The sequence below is a fragment of the Ixodes scapularis genome, unplaced genomic scaffold, assembly GCF_016920785.2.
Source record: "Ixodes scapularis isolate PalLabHiFi unplaced genomic scaffold, ASM1692078v2 PGA_scaffold9__187_contigs__length_104089568, whole genome shotgun sequence".
NCBI classification, from domain to species: Eukaryota; Metazoa; Arthropoda; class Arachnida; order Ixodida; family Ixodidae; genus Ixodes; species Ixodes scapularis.
The window spans coordinates 27,977,253-27,998,665 of NW_024609884.1; the positions used below are offsets into that span (position 1 = coordinate 27,977,253).

At 43.9% G+C, this 21,413-nt stretch overlaps 1 protein-coding gene across 1 annotated transcript in view; it reads right to left on the bottom strand.

The window, feature by feature from the left end:
* The window catches only part of LOC8026382 (dynein light chain roadblock-type 1), a 44,672-nt gene that overhangs the window by 13,115 nt on the left and 10,144 nt on the right, over positions 1-21,413 (bottom strand). The window contains exon 2 of the mRNA XM_029980106.4: positions 11,366-11,519. Within this exon, the coding sequence (XP_029835966.1) occupies positions 11,366-11,440 (75 nt within the window). The 5' untranslated portion in view covers positions 11,441-11,519. The remainder of the gene's footprint in view (positions 1-11,365; positions 11,520-21,413) is intronic.

A 21,413-nucleotide genomic window follows, 5' to 3' on the forward strand; every position in this document is an offset into this window, starting at 1 on the left:
AGTGACGAAGGAACAGAAACAACTGTGTCATTCTTCAACGCATCAATATCAACTCAACCACATTCGTGCTTTCAGCGCGCGGTTTTTAATTAAGCAAAAAAAAGCAAAATTTTAGCGATGAATATCTCAGGACAGAACGAGCAGGTCGGTAGAGATAATTAAGCTTGAGGAAGAAAACGAGAAGGGACGGACAAACACAACAAAAACGAGCGCCTTGTTGCTTTCGCTCAAAGCTCGTTGTTTGTTCGCGAACTTTCTAAATTGGGTTGGCCTTTAATAATGGCTCCCTGTAAAGCTGCAATTGCAAGATGGCCCATTAAACCGTTCATTAACCCTTTGCCTACCGCAAAAATTATAGAAAAAAAATATTTTAAAATACCGATTTTTTTTTTTTTTTTTTTTTTTGTGCCCTATACACTAACTCATGTTTACAAACAAACCGGAGCGCCCGGAGCGCCCCTAGCGGACGCCACCGGCGCCACGCATGCGCGATGGGGGTGTGGGCAAAAAGCTCGCCGTCGCCCATAAACAAACCATTGAAATGCGATGTTGTCGGCGTCGGTGTGAGTCCCTCTGCCCTTTTTCGCGTTCGAATTGTTGGTTCTACGTCTTCCTGGTGATGTCTGAGCGGCGTAAGCGAAATTACCGAGGCTCGTTACACCGCAAAACTTCGCGTGAATAATGTGACATGCGGCGATTCATTCCGCGTGGACGCCGCAGATTGTACGCTAAAGCCTGATTCGCATGATGAGATTTCGCTCAGAATTTTCAGTCGCGACGCCGCTCGGGCGGCAAAAGCGTGAACCGTAGCTGAGATGGTCGACGTCGATACTGAAAATCTAAAGCAGAATCGGACCAAGTGAATTAGGCATAACAAGTCGGTGTTGGCCACTGGTAACAATGACCAACATCTCCTCGTATTTACTGTTTACATCCAGCCTACTTACCAACCTTCAAATTTAAGTCTTTTGAGGCCTGCACTCACTTCTTATCGGAAGTACCGCGCCAACATTTGGTCTACGGACCGGCGTCGTCTAAGAGAGCAGACGACAAGCAGAAACGTTTGAAAGAGCAGACGACAATTCGAACAACCAGGCGGCCGTTTGAACTTGAAGACGCACTGAACGTAGTCCCGAGGTGGTCCGCACAACTTGACAGTTTTCTCGCGTTCATGTTAGAACAAAACAAATAAATCTGACGGCCACAAGTATCCGTGAATTCAACCCAAAGTGCTTCCCGCCCAAGCAATCGTTGTCCGACGGCGTCTGCTTTTCCCTTTTCACGGCACATATCCAGATTCTCGGACGAACCGAGCACGTGAAAACTGACCTTCAAACCTTTCTCGACACTTTTGGTACGGCCCCAGTCGCGGCGTTTTGACGAGAAGTTAGGTTTTAGTCTGGTTCCTTTCAAAACAACGCAGGAATACACGTCTGGCATGGGGACTTCTGCCCACAGCCCCAGACCGGAAGTGCGACCGACGCGCCACCACCGCGCCGTGACGTCACAGAGATAAGTTCGTGTATAGCGTCCAGTGAGTACCCCCCATAGACCTTGCTAATTTACCCAATCGTCAAGGAGAATGCGGAAAATGTAGGTCTACGCGCTGCACGTGCTGGCGTGCAGTACCCGTTCTAAAGCAAAAGCCTAATACAAATGGCATCTTGAACGCGCGTTCGTCAGTGCCTTATTTTGGTTGTTTACTTCGAATCTTTTATACGGGGTAGGCGAGCAAGTCCGCGCGTAGACCTCCCAGCATTCTCCTTGATGCTTGGGTAATTTAGCAATAGGTCTATTGACATCTGGGGCTTTCAGTCAACGTATTTAGCAAAGGAGATAACAGTTTCATTCAATTAATTGATTAGAGCCAGTGAAAAGACAGGTAATGATAATAATAATAATAATAATGATTTCATTGCCAGACATCGTGATGCAAAGAGGTTTAACGGGTCCGTCAATGCCTGTAATAGTTCGTGGGACGTGACCCGGCAACGGCGTAAAGGAAGAAAATATACTATTTATAAAACATTAAATATTGACATATCACTTAGGACATCATCCTAAATAAAAGATACGCGACACACACAAAAAAAAAAAAAAAGTCAGGTGACACGGACCAGATAAGTTAAAGTGAAATTTTGGGGCTTTGCGTGCCAAACCAACGACGGGCATCTGGCGCACCCCAGCGGAGAACTGAGGATTAATTTCGACCACATGGGGATCTTTTGACGTGCAACCAAAATCTCGGTTACACGGCGCCTTCTCTGCAATAAGCCTCTGTCAGATTGCGGGCACCTCGCTACCTGGAAATCCGGAGACCGGCGTTTAGCTTCGGAGCCACCGAGGCGGCCGCATCCAAGTGACACGCACAAATAAGCGACACACGCCCAAATATGTGCGACGCACCAACAAGAACACTGGAAAAATAAAGTAAACCACAAAACAGTAAAAAAAAAAGCATTGCAACATTTTTATAAATTAAAACGCAAAGCATAAATTTTTTTTTTATAAATCACAATTATTTTAATAAATCACTGTCTTTTCATAAATCTTTTAAAACAGTAAGGCTACATGGGAATAGAATCTAGTACCTCCTGTCCCAACTCTTTTTCAGTTGCCTTTTTGTGTTTGCATCACGAAGGGAATCAGGGAATTTGTTAAAAATCTCAGAAACATAAAAAAAAAAAACGCATCACTTTTTTTTGTATTGCGTATACATTCTGGGTACTGAAAAATATTCGCAGTGTCTGACGTGACGGTAGGCAACACGAGGAATAAAAAAAAATAAAAAAGACTAGTTCAATAATGCATAAAATTACAACATTTCTTTTTTTAAACATAAACAGAAAAACTTGGGAGATCCAAAAACGAGAAAATATCGTAATTGGCTGTATGAACGGTGTTGTACGCCACCCCTTTCAGATTACTTTTAACTTTCAAAACTCCTTTTAAGATACTATCTATCCTGTTTTGCCATAAAATTGAACAATTGGCATGCAAGGTAACTCCGTAACTGAGCACACCGTATGCTAAATAATTGGCTATCATTTTTCTTAGTCGAATAAGCAAAAACATTCTTATTGAATACATCAGACATAATAGACTACGCAGTATTTTTAGCAATATAAGTAAGATGGGAATTCCATCAAAGATCACTGTCAAATAGTATTCCCAAGTATTTAGTAGTGCGCACTTACTCAATGAGAGCACAACTACAATTTATGCAGCACGACGAGTATAGGAAAAAGGCAAATCAAGGCGTTTGCATTTCAGCGGTTGCTAAAACAAGCAGTTTTTTTTTTTTTTTGGCGTCAATTTTTATGAAGTTGGCTCGAAACAAGCTTATCAACTTTTGCATTTGATTGGAAAGAAATAAGGGCACTGGACAAATTTTTGTGACGCGGCACTATAGACCGTTCCATTAGGGTCATAGCAGAGAGGGTAAAAGAGAAAAAAAATGCACTCCCCCTCTCCCCCGCAAGCCGTCCGCTCCGCCGAGTGGGCTGTAGCTAGCGTGCGGCTGGCGTGCAAACTCTGTTTAAAATCGCGTCATTTTGGAACTTTCAAGCGCAGATGCGCAGATTTTGGTATGCCAGTTATCGTGTAATACTATGCTAGATAAAAAGACTCACAGGGTCCAATTGCACTGTTACCTGCGTGCATATAAAAAACAAAAATAGGGAAAACTGTGTCAGATTGGCCGGTCTCTTTGGCGAAAAGAAAATCCGGTTGATGTACCTTTTTTACTATACAAAAGTTCGTACTGGTGTAGGCCTTTAGCGACCATGAGTGGAAGCCTGAAATAATAAATAAAAACGTGCTCTCCTGCCGCAATACACGCAGTAGTTGAGGATAGTACTGCCGACTGACTCAACTGCTATTTAAGTAACGGGAAAAAGATATGCTAGTTTATCATTTAGCAAAATAGAACAACAGAGAGCTATAGGCTGATTTTGGAGTAGCCACAACTATTCTAAGAACGCGAACCACTTCACAACGGCAGCCACGAGCGAGAGTTCGGTGTTCGGTAGAGCCCGCCGATACAGCCCAAAGATGGAGAACGGCAACCTCCCGGTTTGTCGTCTGCTAGCGGAGTCGGCGGCGTGCCCTCTCTCTCGTTTTACCCCGCCTAACCCGCTGAACTTCCCGGATGTGTGGAGAGGGCGCTGCGGTGGAACAAAATGGTGCCGCCCAGAGAGCGCTAAATGGAATGGTCGATAGTCGGTGACAGGTCAAGAACGAAGTGGAAGCTCCTCCCACTTCCTTCCACTTCAGCGGAGCGAACGGTGGAGAGGAGGTCACCTCCACTCCAGCGTTCGCTCTGCTAAACTGGAAAGAGGAGGGAGGAGCTTCCACTTCGTTCTTGACCTAGGGTCATAGCAGAGAGGGTAATAGAAAAAAAAAAATGCCCTCACCCTCTCACCCGCATGTCGTCCGCTCCGCCGAGTGGGCTGTACCTAGCATCCGGCTGGCGTACAAACTCTGTTTAAAATCGCGTCATTTTGGAAATTTCAAGCGCAGATGCGCAGATTTTGGTGTGCCAGTTATCGTGTAATACTATGCTAGATAAAAGGACTAATAGGGTCCAATTGCACTGTTACATGCGTGCAAATAAAACAAAAACAGGGAAAACTGTGTCAGGTTGGCCGGTCTCTCCGGCGAAAAGTAAATCCGGTTGCTGTACCTTTTTAACTATACAAAGTTCGTACTGGTGTAGGCCTTTAGCGACCATGAGTGGAAGTCTGAAATAATAAATAAAAACGTGCTCTCCTGCCGCAATACACGCAGTAGTTGAAGGTAGTACTGCCGGCTGACTCAACTGCTATTTAAGTAACGGAAAAAAGATATGCTAGTTGATCATTTACCGAAATAGAACAACAGAGAGCTATACGCTGATTTTGGAGTAGCCATAACTATTCTAAGAACGCGAACCACTTCACAACGGCAGCCACAAGCGAGAGTTCAATGTTCCGTACAGCCCGCCGGTACAACCCAAAGATGGAGAAAGGCAATCTCCCGGTTTGTCGTCTGCTAGCGGAGTCGGGCGCGTGCCCTCTCTCTCGTTTTACCCTGCCGAACCCGCTGAATTTCCCGGATGTATGAAGGGGGCGCTGCTGTCGAACAAAGTGGTGCCGCCCAGAGAGCGCTAAATGGAATGGTCTATAGTTACGAATCGTCAGCGTACCGATACAATTCACATCCAGATGCAAATTTTGCACGGTCATTCACGTAGATATTAAATTAAAGTTGCGCTAAAACAGAACCTTGCGGTACCGCTGCCTTTAACGTCACGCGTGTGCTTCTAGTATTGCAAATAAAGATCTGCTACATTGTGTTTGATAGAAAACTGTAAAGAAAAAAGGGGTCCTCCAAAACCGTAGCCAAATATTCTCTTCCGTAGCATTTTGTGGCAGAGAGAGTAAAATGCTTTTGGTACATCTAAGAACAGAGCGCAAGCAAATTTATTGTTATGGACTGTGTCACACTCTTAAAAAAAAAAAAAAAAAGGTAACAGTGGTTACAACTTTTAGACTGTAATTTGCTTGTCCTTGGAGTTTATCTCAAAAGTTACCCCTTCCACTTGGGAGCCACTTTTACACCCTATGTCAGGGTGCACCTCTGCTCCCTTGGAGAGACAACTTTATCTCTAACGGGGAGCAAGAGCCTTTATACCAAGGGTGTGCTTTTACTTCCATTAAGATATAATAGGGCATACTTTTGGGTTGAAGGTTTCACCCTTTTTGGGAGTGACAACACATGCTTCAAGGGTGCAACTTCACCTCTTCTAGGGGGCAATAACAATCAACCAGCTTACACCCTTTCTGGGGCTACCTCAACGTTACTATAGAATACAGATTGGGAAACTGCCATAGGAGCCTGCATACAAAAAGTGGCACCGATCAGTACTCGAGAACCGAACTAAACGCGATCGTATTGCCCACTTAGCGACCACTTGGCGAACCCCAAGGCTGCACGTATTCGTGCTAAGGGCCGGTGGCGCCTCCTCGCAGTAGCCAGAGTATCGCATACGATAGCGTTTCCTGCTACTGTTCAATTTTGGCTTTAATCGGCCATTTCGGTCCCGAAACGTATTGACGCTTTGCAGCAGCCGTGCATCGGCGCCGCCATAACCGACCTTCAGTTGTTCTTTTCTCTTATTCCGTTCGCTTTAGTTTATCATTGCCACAGCAGGACATGTAGTTGGCCACCTTAGGTACTGTTGTGTCCTTCTCCCGAGTAAAAACCTTAGGCTCGTCAACGCCCGGTTCGGTGGCTCGGCATCTCGGTGAGACAAGAGAAGGTCGGGATTCGGCAATGGCGGACCAATTTGGCGCTTGTTTAAAGCGTCTATACGGTAGAAGGGGGTTCAGGGCTGCCAACCCCTGTCTCCAAAGCGGACGCGCTACCCGAAGTCACAGGTGAGACATGGTTGTTTAAAAACAATATTGTTTCGCAAAACCCTGTTAACTAAAATTGTATGCAAACATCACACTCCTGTCATTTGGTACTAATATCCAATAAAACGTCATAAAAATAGCTTTTTTCCGTCTGTTTTCACGCAAAAACATGGTTTCTAAAAGCGAGAAGTACCAGCTTTCCACCGCCGACGAAATCCAAAGGAGAACGACGGAACTGACGTGGGCTAACATTACCCTCTAAAAACGCATTTCAAATAGGGGGCGCTATTGCTTATTAACTCCTCGAGGAGGTAATAAGCAAGGCACTTCCTCCCTCACCTGATTGAGGGTGCAAAAGTTGGTTATTCCGCCCTTTTAGTAACCTTTTGGCAACCTTTCTTTTAAGATTGATAGGGGGCGCAAGTGTCCTTCGAGAAGGTAATAAGCAAGGCACTTCCTTCACCAGATTGAGGGTGTAAAAGTTGGTTGTTTCACCCTTTTGGTAGCCTTTTGGGAACCTTTTTTTTAAAGATTGTATAACGTGTCGGCAAAATCTTCAAGTAACGAACATGTGCCTCGCCCCGCGATAAAACCATACTGATGTGACGGCAATACATTGAACTTATCGAAAAAAATGAAAGCCGTTTACAAATCCCTGTAACGCCGAATTGGAGCGCAGCCCTTGAGGAGGAGTAGGGAAGGGTACTGAGGGGGGGGGGGGTCACGTCACCTGCGGGTAGTCACGTGACCCCGGGGGGGGGTCACGTGATCTCAGGGGAGGGGGGCCACGTGACTTCGGGGGGGGGGGGGGGGCACGTGACCTGGGGGGTCACGTGACCTCGGGGGGATCACGTGACCTCGGGGGGGGTCACGTGACCCCCCCCCCCCCGGTTACGCCGACGCCGACGCCGACGCCGCTCAGGCTGGAAACGGGCCCCTAAGAGCTGCGCTCTTAAAAACGTTATTGTTTTGAAACATGATTTCAAGTACCAGGGCTATGCAAGGAAGGACGGAGATTGGCCTATAACTTTCGACGTCTTTGCGCTTACGTCTCTTATATAGAGGTCTGACTATTGCGCGTTTCAGGTCATCGGGAATGACGGTGCTTCTTGGAATTCCATTGGATATATTATGTAGCAACGGCTTACCTAAATGTAGCGAAAGTTCGACGTAAGTCGCAGAAAGGACTGTTATCACCGCCTGGTGCCTTATTTAGCCTAAAAATAGATAACAAAATTCGAATGTCGTCCAGGGTAATTTCTGGCACATGGGCGGAGCACCGAGAATAATTATTTAGGTTAGCTGGCACAGCGACGTCATCTTGCGAAACACCCGATACAGAGGCGAAAACACTGTTGAAACGTTCAGCAATTTTCCCCGCGTCATGACCAAAACATTTACAGCGAAGCTGTACATGACTTGTTGGTACGGTCTTTTCATGCCCGTCGACGGAACAGTGGTCTACAGAATAGTCGATAGAAAACCATCGTGCGCGCCTTATCATCTATCGTGTGGTTTTGACACTTGTTTCAGTAAGAAAACCACAAAACAAGCGTCAAAACCATATGATAGATGATAAGGCGCGCGCGAACAATGCAAACCACGTAGCGCTTCCCGCATGCATCTCTCGGTGAAGATACCGGCTGTATAAGCGGCCGCGGCAACGGCAGCGTACGAAGTGGGGAGTGACGTCACTAGCCCCGCTAAAAATGCGAAGCACGTAGCGCTCCCGGCATGCGTTTCTCGGTAAAGATTGCGGTTGCATAAGCTTCCGCTACAACGGCAACGTACGAATTCCTTCATATATACTTATAGGCGGTTTCATTTGGATTCAGGCAACGAGGTGCAGTCGTATTTTTTATTGTGCTTAAAATTATATATATATATATATATATATATATATATATATATATATATATATATATATATATATATATATATATATATATATATATATATATATATATATGTATGTATACTTTGGTACAGTGCATATTTTTTGCTGTTTACAAACGTGAACTGCCGCTTGCGTCCCAAGCGACTTCCGGTCGCACCGTCTTTGCAAGTCTCTTGACATTGCTTATGTCACCAGTGCTAGAAAGCATAGCTGCTACACAAACAACAAAGATGGAGATTTAACGAGGGCCTTTGGCTGTACAATATTACTTTTCGGAGGAGGCCCCCAACTTGGTTTACAATAATACTCGAAACATTTTAACATATCTCGCACTCCTTCGTTCTTTTGGCGTTCACCTGGAGAATTTCTGGTTAAACGTTTCATCTAGATTTCAAGCAGCGGTGTTAAGGTGGCCTTTATTCATTATTTTTATAGACCGGAAGTTCTCTGGGATGTCAAAGGTTGGAGTACCACGTGGTGACGTTTACCATAAAAAGGGTCTATGGTGCAGTGGGCAATCGTTGCAGCTGATACCACAGCTTCCATGTCCAGCCACCTTCAAAGCAAAAATTATAAACCCAATTTTTTTTTTTTTTTACGATACTTTTTTTGAGAGATAGCTTGGAGGCCCAAGTCTTTGTTATATCAAATCATGATTGAGAAAACATTTCCTGAAAATGTTTACATATTGTTTCGCTTACTTTGATAATCTGTTCTTAAATATTTATTTCCTGAAAAACGGCGACAACGTGCCCATAAAATATCTTTTTTTTTTTATGACTGAAAAACCTCCTCCCTTAACAATGGTTGATCCTTTCTCCGCATTTTTACTCAAGCTTTGTACTAATGGATATAAAGTCCGTAAATATATCGACGAATTTCGAATACGCATCTGTGCAGCTTCTATTCTTAACAAAAGATACCTAGTCATAACCTACAATTAATCTATCAAGATGACCAGCCTCAATCATTTTTTTAATGTTGTTCTAATGATTTCTTCGGAGACGTTCAGGGAATTTATTCCGCGAACTATATAAAGAATGATCCGCTGAGCTTCTGCTGAATTACTGCGGAAAAAACAGGTAGTCCCGAATTTCTTACGTCGATATGATCAATGCTAGATATTTATCTTATCTCGGAGGTATACGCTTGTCAGTGCTTGAATATGGCTTTTTTTTTTTTACCGTAATTGGCTAGGATATTTAAATGATCGCAAACTATCGCGGTTCTGATGGAGTTCATAACTTGATATTAAAATCACCAACCAGGCAAACATTATCGGTGGATGACATTGTTTTCGAATGTATATCTAACCCTCTAAAAAGTCAGGAACATTTTCGGACGGTGGTGTGTAAAAGACCAAGAGCGATATAATTGCGCAGTCAATAAAAAAAGTTCTAAAGACAGGCATTCGGCGTGCTGGAATCTAATCGTCAGAGCAACACTCGACCAGTTATCTTTCTATGCCTCCTCCCCTATACTTGCTGCGGGTAGAAAAGAACGCCTCGTAGCCCAGTAATGAAACTTGCATTAGCAAAACTTCATCTCGAACATTTATTTCCGTCAAAGCAAGAACGTCTACAGTAGCTCCCACTGTTCGTGCAATGATTTGAAAATCGCTCCAGTATTTTTTTACACTCGATATATTCACATGCAAATGTGAATATTGAGTAGATGATGATGATGATGACGATGACGAAGAAAAAAGAAAAAACAGCCTGGATGAGGACGAGGACGAAGATGAGGATGAAGATGAAGAGGAAGAAAAATTATATTCACTGACGCGCCTCTTACATACCGGCGAACGCAAATGTAGAAGAAATTGTTTGTTTGTTGTTTTTGTTTTTGTCGATGTTCAGGAAAACCGCGGCGCCGCAGAAAGGCAAGTGCACCCCATACTATGAAGGCCTGAGGCGCCGCATTAAATGATAATGTGATGAGATATTGTACAGATGACAGAGAGGTGCTGAAGATGTTGAAATGGAGATTATGGGTGAGGGTGGCGGGATGATGTGGTGGGTGATGAGGGCCCCGTTTTAACCGGCTGCTCGTATGGGCCGGTCTTCTGTGCAGCTGGTCTCATGACTAACAAAATGTGGTGGTGGATGCCATGAGACGCTGGCTGTACCCGGATAAATAAATGTCTTGGCAAGCTCTTCAGGGTGGTGTCCGGAGGGTTCACTGAGCGTTGGGGCTGCGAAAGCCCTGGCGATTCGATGGTGCTGAGGACGACATGCATGCATGATGATGACGACATGCTCTTCTAAAACGCCGCGCGAATCTTGGAGGTTCGGTGGCGGTTCAGGCGAGTAGGCCAGCGAGCCAAGGTGACCTTCGGAGGGCCGTTCGATGAACGTTCTAGATGATAAACCCCTGGTGGTTGATGCTGCGGTCGCTCACCTCGGTCAAGGCAGTGGCTCCAGGAAATGGCCCAGTCGAAATGGACGGCTGCCAACAGCGATGCATTGATGTCCAGAGCTAGAACGTAGCGCTGGACTTTCACCTGCGCTCCTCACTGACTGTCAGGACTTGTTTGCTGACGACAAAGGACTTCGAGATCGTGAGAGGTAAGCCTCCGTCTCTTGTTTTTAGTTGAGCGGCGGTAACACTGGTAATCAGCCGTGGAGACGGTGGTGACGACACTTTCGTACCAAGGTGCATAATACGACTGGCCGCTTGATTTCTCTGATGGTGAAATCGACCGGCTGTGAATGAGCACATCCAAGATGCAGTTCCAGTCGCGAGCTCGGTGAAAGCAGCGGAATAAGCGTGGAATGCATGAAAATGTCGAAACTTTGCCCCGTGTGGCAGCAGCAGCAGCGGCAGCAGCTGATCTACTGACTCCCTAGCTAATGACAGCGTTTTTGATACCTGTGTATTCCGGCATCATTCCGACGTTATATTTGAGTTAAGATCCGATCGCACCCCATAAAGCAATATGTCTTTTGTTTGGGACCAAACTTTGACCGCAGTTACCCTTCAACCACCCATACCTCCAATTGCTGACGGTGATTGCGTAGCGCTATTTCGTCTAAATCCTGAAACGTATCGAGAAGAAACAGGGGCTTACCCTAATATTTTCAGGTCGCAGCGGGAGCAGCCGTGGCACCCGTGGCTGTGGCTGTGGTGTTTTCTTCGCGGACATGTATTGCGGCCGACTAGGTTGTGTTCTGAAGGTCTGAGCGAGCAGTGCGGGTCGCAGTAATTCGATCTTCCTCTTCTTTCTGTTGTTGCCAAGAAGGTGGCAGAAGCAAGGAAATTAGAACACTGGTTAACTGACTTGTGAATTGCGCGAACTGCTTCCAAACCCTGGACCGCCGACTGCTCGGCTCAGCGTTCTCACTGCAAAGAATTAAATTTTCAGAATATTGTGAGAGAGTCACATAAAACTGATTTCGTGAGTAGTTTCGCCCCGAAAGACTTGTACCGAATGCCGAATTTCTTCAGCAAATAAATATATATGGTAGTCTTTATGCATTTACGGAACCAAAAACAAATCGCCAAATGATTATTATTACTATTATATTTTTTTTCCCCTTCTACTGCGACAGAAAACGGTGCTTTTCTCATCGCGAAAAGAAACTGCGCTTTGCCGAAAGCAAAGACTCCGCCCAAATGTAGCGCTAGCAGTTTGGACCGGAGGCCAAAGTTTCAGCACTGAACGGCTACCCGAATCAAAAGTTGGAGGCGCGAGATCTGGCCGACTCGAGAAGACGCCGTCGAGCAGCAGTAGCAGACGAAGTGCGCCAGTTTGACTGTATCTCCAAGGTGGCGGCACTATCGCCACTATCATCACTGTCGAGCCGGAGAGCCAAGATTTAAGAGAAGAAACAACTCAAACCGGTCGCACTCGTTCTGCCCGGATCGGTTGCGTATGCTCATGCGTGCGTTGCTGCCTGGCGAGGGAGTTAGCAGGGGGAGAGGCTGAACAAAGCTTGATGGCGCTGCGGCGCTCGCAAACGGCAGACGCCTTCGTCTCCTCCTTACAGCTTGTGTTGCGAACTCTGCCCATAAACCACGTGACCCCGATGGCTCAGTTCGAGACCCTCAAATGAAAAGAGAGACGGGCGTTTCCACGTCAGATCGTACAATGATAGTTCGGGTCATATTTTTGATATTTATGCATATATATATATATATATACAGTATATGTGAAAGTCATGTTCTTGGGAGCAGCATTCAGCTATATTTGAACGTTGCAGCTAATTTGTTTCTGCAGATATGGGATTTCAAAGTTCGAGGAGTGGATATTGCCAATGTTTCCACATGGTATTTTTAATGGCCGTAAATTTCACACAGAAGCATACACGTAGTAATATTTTTTCCACATTTTTTATGAAATGTGTATAATATGTACACCGAATATTAAAAATTACAATTAAATATTTATATGCAAAAAAAAAAAAAGCAACAAAACAAGACGAGTAAACACGTTTTAGAGACACTTTTTTTGTTTATTGGTTTTAGAGACACGTTAACACATTATTTAACAACAAACTACTTTATATAAAATTGCGCAAAATTATCAAAATAATAATCTTTAAATACATTTTATGAATATATAAAAATATATGCTTAGTCATTATTGTGAATGTGTTATTAATGCATAAACACATCTGATTATTTTAATTGCACGTCACTGTTAAAAAAAGAAAAGTACAACTCGACCTTTTTTTTAACTCTCCTTAATCGTCTGCATTGCATTGTCTTGAGCTAATTAACTCGTGATGGGAAAACATTAAGTAAAGTACGACCCCCCCCCCCCCAAAAAAAAAAAAAAAAAAAAAAAAAAAAAACGACAGCAAACTTTTATTTTAAATTGACCTTCCTCCCACCTCTTTCCACTTTAGCGGAGCAAATGCTAGGAGGTCGCCTTCTGTCGAGCGTTCGCTCTGCTAAACAGGAAAGAGGAGGGAGGAGCTTCCCTGAACCCTGTCACCGACTTAGCTTGTCTTCGTTCTGTAGGTTCTACCGCACGACTTCGGCTTGAAAGAGACAGTTTCTAGAACCGACAAAGGCTTTATAACGGTGCTGCTCTATCGTAGGGCGTAGACAGTCGTGCTAGTAACTATATTTGAATCAGTGAACTAAACTTATATGTGAAACAAATCATTAAATCACTTTAAATACTGACGACATGGGAGCGAGCACGGTATACAGTTATTTATAATTCATAAATAAACCAATCAAGCGAATGTTTAAATCGCAAAAACGATTGAGAACGTCAAACACACGTAGGTGTGATAATATAAACAAACAAATCGCCTCGTGGTGACGCACTATTATTCCTAGCATGAAATGAAATGCAAGTTAAACGTTCGTTGTCTATCTCCTTCACGAGTTCCCTGACAAAATCTACAGAGGCTGTTTCAGATCTATTATGAATACAACGGACGATAGCTGTCAGAAAACCACGACCGGCTTTATAGCAGAAAACACGCATAGTTTCCTTACGGTGACTACACTTGTCGCCTTACGATCCTAAATGCGCGATCAGAAATATACGCGCTTCTTATAGCGAACTTTAAGCCAGCAATAGTAAACAAACCTGAGTTGTCATAAGCGATTGACCTCTGAGCCCTCGGCTTTCTGTGGAGGCAATTTCGCGCAGTTTATCTGTCGATGCACTACACGAGGCACATCTAGTTGGGTTCCCGTGTTCTCGGCAGTGTCTTCTGCATGTGCGAAAATTTCTTTGAAAGTCTTTTCGACGTTAAATGGGTTTTGCTTTTTACTCAGGACGACGATCGTGTCTTTCACGATGTCTGAGGCACTGTTCATTTCGAGATCCGGCTTTTGGAGCAGCCGACCCAGGGGAAGCGTTGCTGAGAGAACGTCGTAGTGGGCTATGGTTCCGATGACGATTTCAGCATCCAAAACTGAGGTAAGCAGGGATTTCGCCTTGGCAGCCGATCTTTGTTCTCGCCACTGGGAATCCGTTTCTAACGCATTCCCAGGCACCCTCTGAACTGCAAAACAGCGTCGTGACGTTCGATCTAACGTGTGTCGCATAACTTGGTCAGTTGTTTACCAAGCTAGAGTTTCAACACGGCGTTACGCTTGGGCGAGGCCGTAAAAAACAAAAAAACAAAAAAAAAAACGCAATGACTTTCCGCATTGTCCTGGTGGTGTTGCGGACACTTTGCACATTTGATATTTTGGACATAGAAAGGTTCAAGCTGTGGTTGAAGCAGGGGCATTGAACTGCATACACGGCTAGTTTTTGGAGTTCTTGCATGGCACCGCAGAGCTTGGAGGTCATTACTGAGCATTTGTCGGTTGCAACGCCTACACAGCCTTTGGGGTCAAAAGGCAATGACTTCATTAGACTTAGAACGAATTTTCCGAGTTTGGTACCTGTCAGTGTTGGCTCCAGTGCGTCGTCTTCGTCGTGCTAATTTTTGTCGGACCCGCTGTCCTACATGGATCAATTCTAATTTTAATCTTGAGGTTTGAGTTCTCGAGGATCCAAGAAACCCACAAAATCTTCTCTGATCTTTAGATCATGCTCATACCTCAAAACAAGAGGTAGCTGAGGCTTGTGAGTCACATTGATTTCCTCGTCGAACATAATGTCATAAAATGTGCTCTGTCGAACTCGTGCCAAGATCACGGACAGAGCTTCGTCTCTGCAAAGTTCAATAAGGACATTTTGAGTTTTGCTTGTGAACATCTTCCTCCCTGTGCCTGTGGAGAGATGTTTTTCGAGGGCATGGTCACCACATTTCACTCTGAAGCACAGCAGTTCCCTGAAGTTTTCTCCATTCTCCCAACTGTCATTGCCTTACAGGGTGCAGAGACGCTTTGTACCACTCCGCGCCGCCAAGCTGCCATCTTACGTTCTTAACTTCGAAGAAGCACCGCTTTCCCTTCGCCGGAGCATTTCGAGTCTGGTGAACTTGTCCACTCATCTCTCTTCCTTTTTTTTTTTTTTTGATTGAATCCAATATTAAGCGAGGATCCTTCGCTTGGTATGGGCTGACAGTGGTCCTGGTTTCGGAACATGCTTCTCCCATCGCTGGAGATGACCTCGGTGTGTGGCGACCTTTGATTGCTCTTTTTTTTTTAACAGGGAAATCATCCGGGTATCGTCATAATTTAGGGATTTCTAGGATGATTATAGCCAGCGGAGAGAGTTATCGCCATACTTAGGCGATCTCAGAAACTGGCACCTTTAAGGCTAAACTCCATGGACCGAATATGCGGCGATGAACCGACAAAACCTCGCCCACTTCATCATGCTATCAGAAACATGGTATAAACATGACAGCGATGTTTTTAAGCTTCCTGATTATAACACCCATTCCATGAATAAACAAACTCAGCGTTATAGTAATGTATCTATGTTAAAATTAAAGGGAAGATACATTGGTAGATCCTTAGGGAATGTGTTAGCACGACCCTTGGTAAACGCCAACAGCATCCGCTGCCTGGCGCTGCTTGCGCTGTTCACCGGCTTCGGCAGCCCTTCTCCTTCGTTCACAACTCGTCTTCTTTTGCCGCTTACTCGGGCCAGCCTTAGTACTTGGTTCACACTCCCTTTTGTAGCACAAACCAAGGCATGTACGCGCTCCGCACAACTGCAAGTTCAGACTGGCCCCAGCATCCGCGCGCGCATTGGCTTCCGCCCCGTGACGTCACATCCCTTCCTCCTCTCTACGCGGCGCGCTTCCCTTTCCACTGTTTTGTCCACAGGCGGACGCCGTCAGCGTTTCCCTATCGTGTAAACACTAATACTAACACATTAAAATAAAATAATCTATTGGGTACGATCTTCTGCCCGATTCCTGTCGTTCGACGACTGATTATGAAGAGTTTTCCGTTAGAACAAATCAAAATATTATATGAGTGTTCTATCGCCCTCCCGATCAATATATTCTAGAACTTCGGTAGTTTTTAGAGGCATTTTTTATTGAAAGAGAAAAAAAAAAAAAAAACTTAATCTGGGGAGGTGATTTCAATGTCGAGTTGAGGAGCGATGGTGCACCAAAGAAACAGATTGTCACGTTATTTCAGATTAATTTATGCACTAATGTAATCAACCAACCAACGCGAATTCCTGCCACGTCTGAAACATTAATTGATATTTTCATAACCAAGTTTGAGCAGCACATGATAAAATCGGGTGTAATAACCTGCAACATCAGCGATCACCTCGCAACATTTATTTTTATAGATAGAAACTCAGTCCTACACAAACACCATAAGAAATGTAATCTAGTTCAAACAATTACTAGTGACCGCCTGGATAGTTTCAGAGAAAGCTTCCGCAATTGATTTTACCAGAGCATTTGATTTTATTAATCACGAGCTGGTCCTTCAGAAGCTTCATATTTACGACATTAGAAGACATGCGGCACTTCTCATAAGGTCCTACATAGCCAACCGCCGTTAGTATATCAATATTAACGGTCACATCTCCGATATAAAACCTATAACACCTGGCGTACCACAGGGTAGTATTCTCGGACCGTTGCTTTTTAACATAGTATACATAAACGACATTGTTAAGATTTCATCACAGACAAAATTCATCATTTACGCTAAAGACACTAGAATCTGTTTATCCGCTCAAAATTGCAACGACAATGTACAAAACAGCTAATGGCATCCTAAGAAAACTAGAAAGTTGGTCTACCTCAAATATCCTTTTAGAAAATAAAGCCAAACCAAAAGCCAAGTCCTTTAGCCCCAAAAACAGGGATGTTAGCTTTTCCAGTAATATAATCCTTCATTCTTCCCCCACCGAAATAGTACCTATATTAAAAACTTTGGGAGTATTTTTTTTTATTTTCTTTAAAGTCATATTACTTGGACTAATCAGATAGATCACATTACTTCTAAACTTGCCTGCATCATTGATTTATTACACCAACATCGCCTAGCACTTCCATTAAGCGCCAAATTATTCCTCAATAACACACTATTCGTACCTCACTTGAACTATTGCCATCTGGTCTAGGGTACTACCACTAAAACAAATCTACATAAAATATTTTTACTACAGAAAAGAGCGTTACGGCTTGTATGTAACGTACCAAATAACTTTCACACCGAGCAATTTTGTTAGAAACCGGGGTTTTTGAAAATACATGAACAATACGGATACCGGCTTAGAGTTAAATACAAAAAACGAATACTCGGATATGCATGGTTTTTTTATTAGGCTTGTCATCCCTTATAAAGAGGGCATTGACAAATTATACTCGCCATCTAACTTTTGGGGTAATAGAAACTTCTGGCACGGATTATGGACTCCAAATGATGAAAAAGGACCCTGCCTATGTTGCTGAATACATTCATGCATTCAAATATTGATATTATACTCACTAGTACACGTGAGCTGCGAAACTGTTTTCGAAATAAAAGTTTTTTTTTTTTTATTACCTTGATTTTCTTCTAACGGAATGTTCCTCTATGCATTATGTAAGGAGTGCAGCATATTTTTTGTTATTCTTGTACGCATACAAAAAAAAAAAAACTAGAACTAATTCAAACTTATTGAAAACAATTTGACGGGAAACTGCCTCATTGTTTATATGCGTGCATTTATGTGTGTATGGATGTGTATGTATATGTACTTATGGTAAATAAACTATTATTATTACTACTATTATTGTGGTTGTAGTTGTTGTTGTTGTGTCGCATTACAGTCGGTGACAGGAATCTCCTCCCACCTCTTTCCACTTGAGCAGAGCGAACGCTGGAGAGGAGGTCACCTCTTCTACGACATTCGCTCCGCTCAAGTGGAAAGAGGTGGGAGGAGCTTCCACTTTACTCTTAAGAGGGGGTGCACCTCAGAGCCCCATAGAGAATACATGAGGTTTTTCACCAAATTAAAAAAAATTTCAGATAATAGCGGCTGCGCGGATCTTCTTGAAAATTTCGGCTTTAAAGACATTGAGTCATTATCGAGACACTAAGCGCAACAAATGTTTCATCATAAATTTAATTATATTCTTTAAAAATACATGAAAATGGTCAAAATCGGCTAATTTGGCACTGTTGCGTTCGGAGCGAATTTACAAAATTATCTAAATTCAAACATAAGAAGTATTGCGCTTAATGTCTTCTAAATTTATTACGGAATCGAATAATATTCAAATTATTCATGTAAGTCGATTTGTTCCGTAACTACAGCAAATATAAAGATCCAAGGTGTCGGTGCTTGTTTTCGTCGTTTTTAAGGTACCTCTCTCTCCCGTGCGGTGGCGCTCGCTGTCCACGAAATGCGAAATCGTCCGTTCGGAGATCGGCCGGATCGGCACTGTGCGAGGTGTTCTTCCGCGGCCGTATTCCGCGCCCGTATCCTGTTTCATTGTGCACGCCGAGGCGTCAGTGTGCGTGTCTTGCTTTCCTGGTTCTCGCTGGGTAGGTCTCCGTGTTTTCGCAAGTGGCAAATTCACCTTGGAGCTATGGGTCGAAGACAACCGTCCTGTGGCAAGCGGACTGCGAGGTGTTCCACAACCTCGCGGTCCGTCAACGCGTTGTGCTTGTTTCTACTTCTTTTTTTCTTTTAAAAACGGGCTTTTTATTTGACGCAAAGTTTTATTTTATCGTTATCCTTCACACAAACGTCCTTCGGCCTTGGGGTCGTGGAAATCGGGGATGAAGCGTGCACAGAGTAGATCGTTGATTTCCTCCTTTTTATTTTTCACAAACGTCCTGTGACCCCCGTACGATTCGTGGTCACCGCAATCTAACGCGGGGAAAAACGGGTCGCCTGCTCCGTAGTCAGGGTATTCCTAGGGGAGGGTGATAACTCGCTGTTCTTCTGGAAATTCACATATCACCCAAAAAGGTGACATGGGTAATGATTACGGTATGTTTTTTCCGGTGTTTATTTTTGAGCGAAAATCGGTGCATGTTTTTCGGTGCTTATTTTTTAATCACCAGTGTATTATGGGTTGAACGTCTTGTGATGACGCTAAAAAGCGTTGATAACCAAAGAAAAATGCGACTGGACAAGAACATTTCAAATTTCCAATTCTATTCACATATCCATTACGCTCTTCTCGTGGGAGCATCTGTCCTGACGAAAAATGCCTAAGTCATTGAGCTGTGAACACATACAAAGTGTACAATCTTTCGGCCTAGAGAGGTATTGCGCACGCTCGAACGCGCTTCACTGCCCAGTAGACGAAGTTGGTGGCACCCAGAAGGCGAGTTTTTGAATGGTCTGTAGTAGGCAAAAGAAACAAATAACAATCAACGCATATCAGCTCTTCAAGCGAAGAGGCGCGTTTCTAAGGTCAATGATTCCGGACGGCACTAATGTTGTTGGCGTTGTCGTAAGATGACGTCAGTTCATACGAACTGACGTCATCTTACGTGATCACGTGACACAAACACGTCATCTTACATGATCTCGTTACACGAAATGACGTCATCTTACGTGATCACGCTGCACGAAATGACGCCATCTTACGTGACCACGTAACACGTCATCTTGTAAGTCAACCTCTCCCCACAGCAGCGCGCTCCGCGCTTTCCGGGCCCGTGCAGTGCTGTAGTCGAAATCAAGCTCCCTATGGCAAGCGAAAGCTTCTGAAGTCTCACTTTGAGAATACTCGCAAGCGACCGTCTGTGGAAGCTTCGCACGTTGAGGTTTTTGTTGAGATCGAGCCATCGTGTTCCATTAACTATAGTTGAAGTTATCGTTCAATAAAGCCCTAAAAATATGAATGTAGTTGGTGTAGACATCAAGATCTAATCAAAAATGCGGTTTGTCGTCGTTTAATTAACGTGTATAAACAAGTGTAGAAAAAAATGAGTTATTTGTGTATAGATGTTTAATAAAGTGTTTATTATTCGACATAGGACTTTGGGAGAAGGATATGTGTTCAGATTTTTCTTCATGAGCGCAAATATACCTGACGCAATAAATAGTGACGATTTCATCGTCCCAGTGGTGAGCAGGTGATTTCTTGCTCGAAACAATGATGCCATTTCATAAACCAAGTTCTGTGACATATGCTTTTCCAATGTCTGGTCACTATTTTGTAAACCTTTCAGTCCAAACGAGTATACTTCAGTTTGTTTTTGTTAGCTTAGGAGGGGGTCACAGAGCCTATCTTTTTGTCTTCTTCTAGGACAGACGTACAGAGTTATACCGCAACACGCATCTGTGGAGCACGCAGAGCTATCGCTCTCCTGTTGGCGGTACATGTAGCAGACGACACAACGCAGCTCCGTAGTCTATCAAGGGCACGGCTAGCCGCGGCCCGTAGCGCGACCGCTGCAGACTAGGGAAATGGTTTTGAAGAACCGAGAAATGGTATCTTGTATACAATATTCACATGTCGTTAGTATATTCTACTTGCTAAGCCAAATAAATATTTGCAGCTTGTGAGAATATGTTTGCGTGACGATTTACCGTTCACACTCCTGACGGATGTTAGCGAATCCTTCATGTTCGTGGCTCGCAGTTATCGGTACCCCCTCGGAGTGACTTCACCATATATATTTTTTTTCTTGCTTGCAGGACATCATAAAAATCACAAACACGCGAAAAAAAAAATCTTATGAGCACGCGTGATTTTGAGCTTCGCAGCTCTAAAGATGCCCGGTAAATGTCGTCCAGCTTGGAAAGAAACTAATCCTTTTTGTTGGAGTTTGACTATCGTATGCTGGCAGCTCGTTTCCGGTCTGTTTTGTCTATACTCCGTTTCACCGTAATTTGGCAACCCTCAGTCAGAGCTGCTGTGAGGGAATCACAGTCGCGGAGCAAAGCACGTGACAGCTACTTTTAGGAGCAGTACTATGGCACCTGCAGCGCGTCTCCGACCGGTGTGTTTAGCGCCTTATGCTGGCCATACATCAAAAGTGGTCCCGAAGTGCAACAAATGACGTCACAGAAGACGGAGTGTCACGCTGTTGCATCTCGCGATCCTGGCAATTCATCGTAGAAATGCTGGCGAAAACCACGAGGGAACACGAGTGTCGCTGTCGTCATGGCGTCCCAACGAAAAGCAATTATACAATTTCGACGTTTTTGTAATTCGGTAAATTAAATTACTGTATACAATTTGTAAGAAAATAAAGACATCATAACCAAATAGGAACTTCCGTGCTAAAACATGCAGTGCGAAGTGAAGACAACTACTATCTTTTTTTTT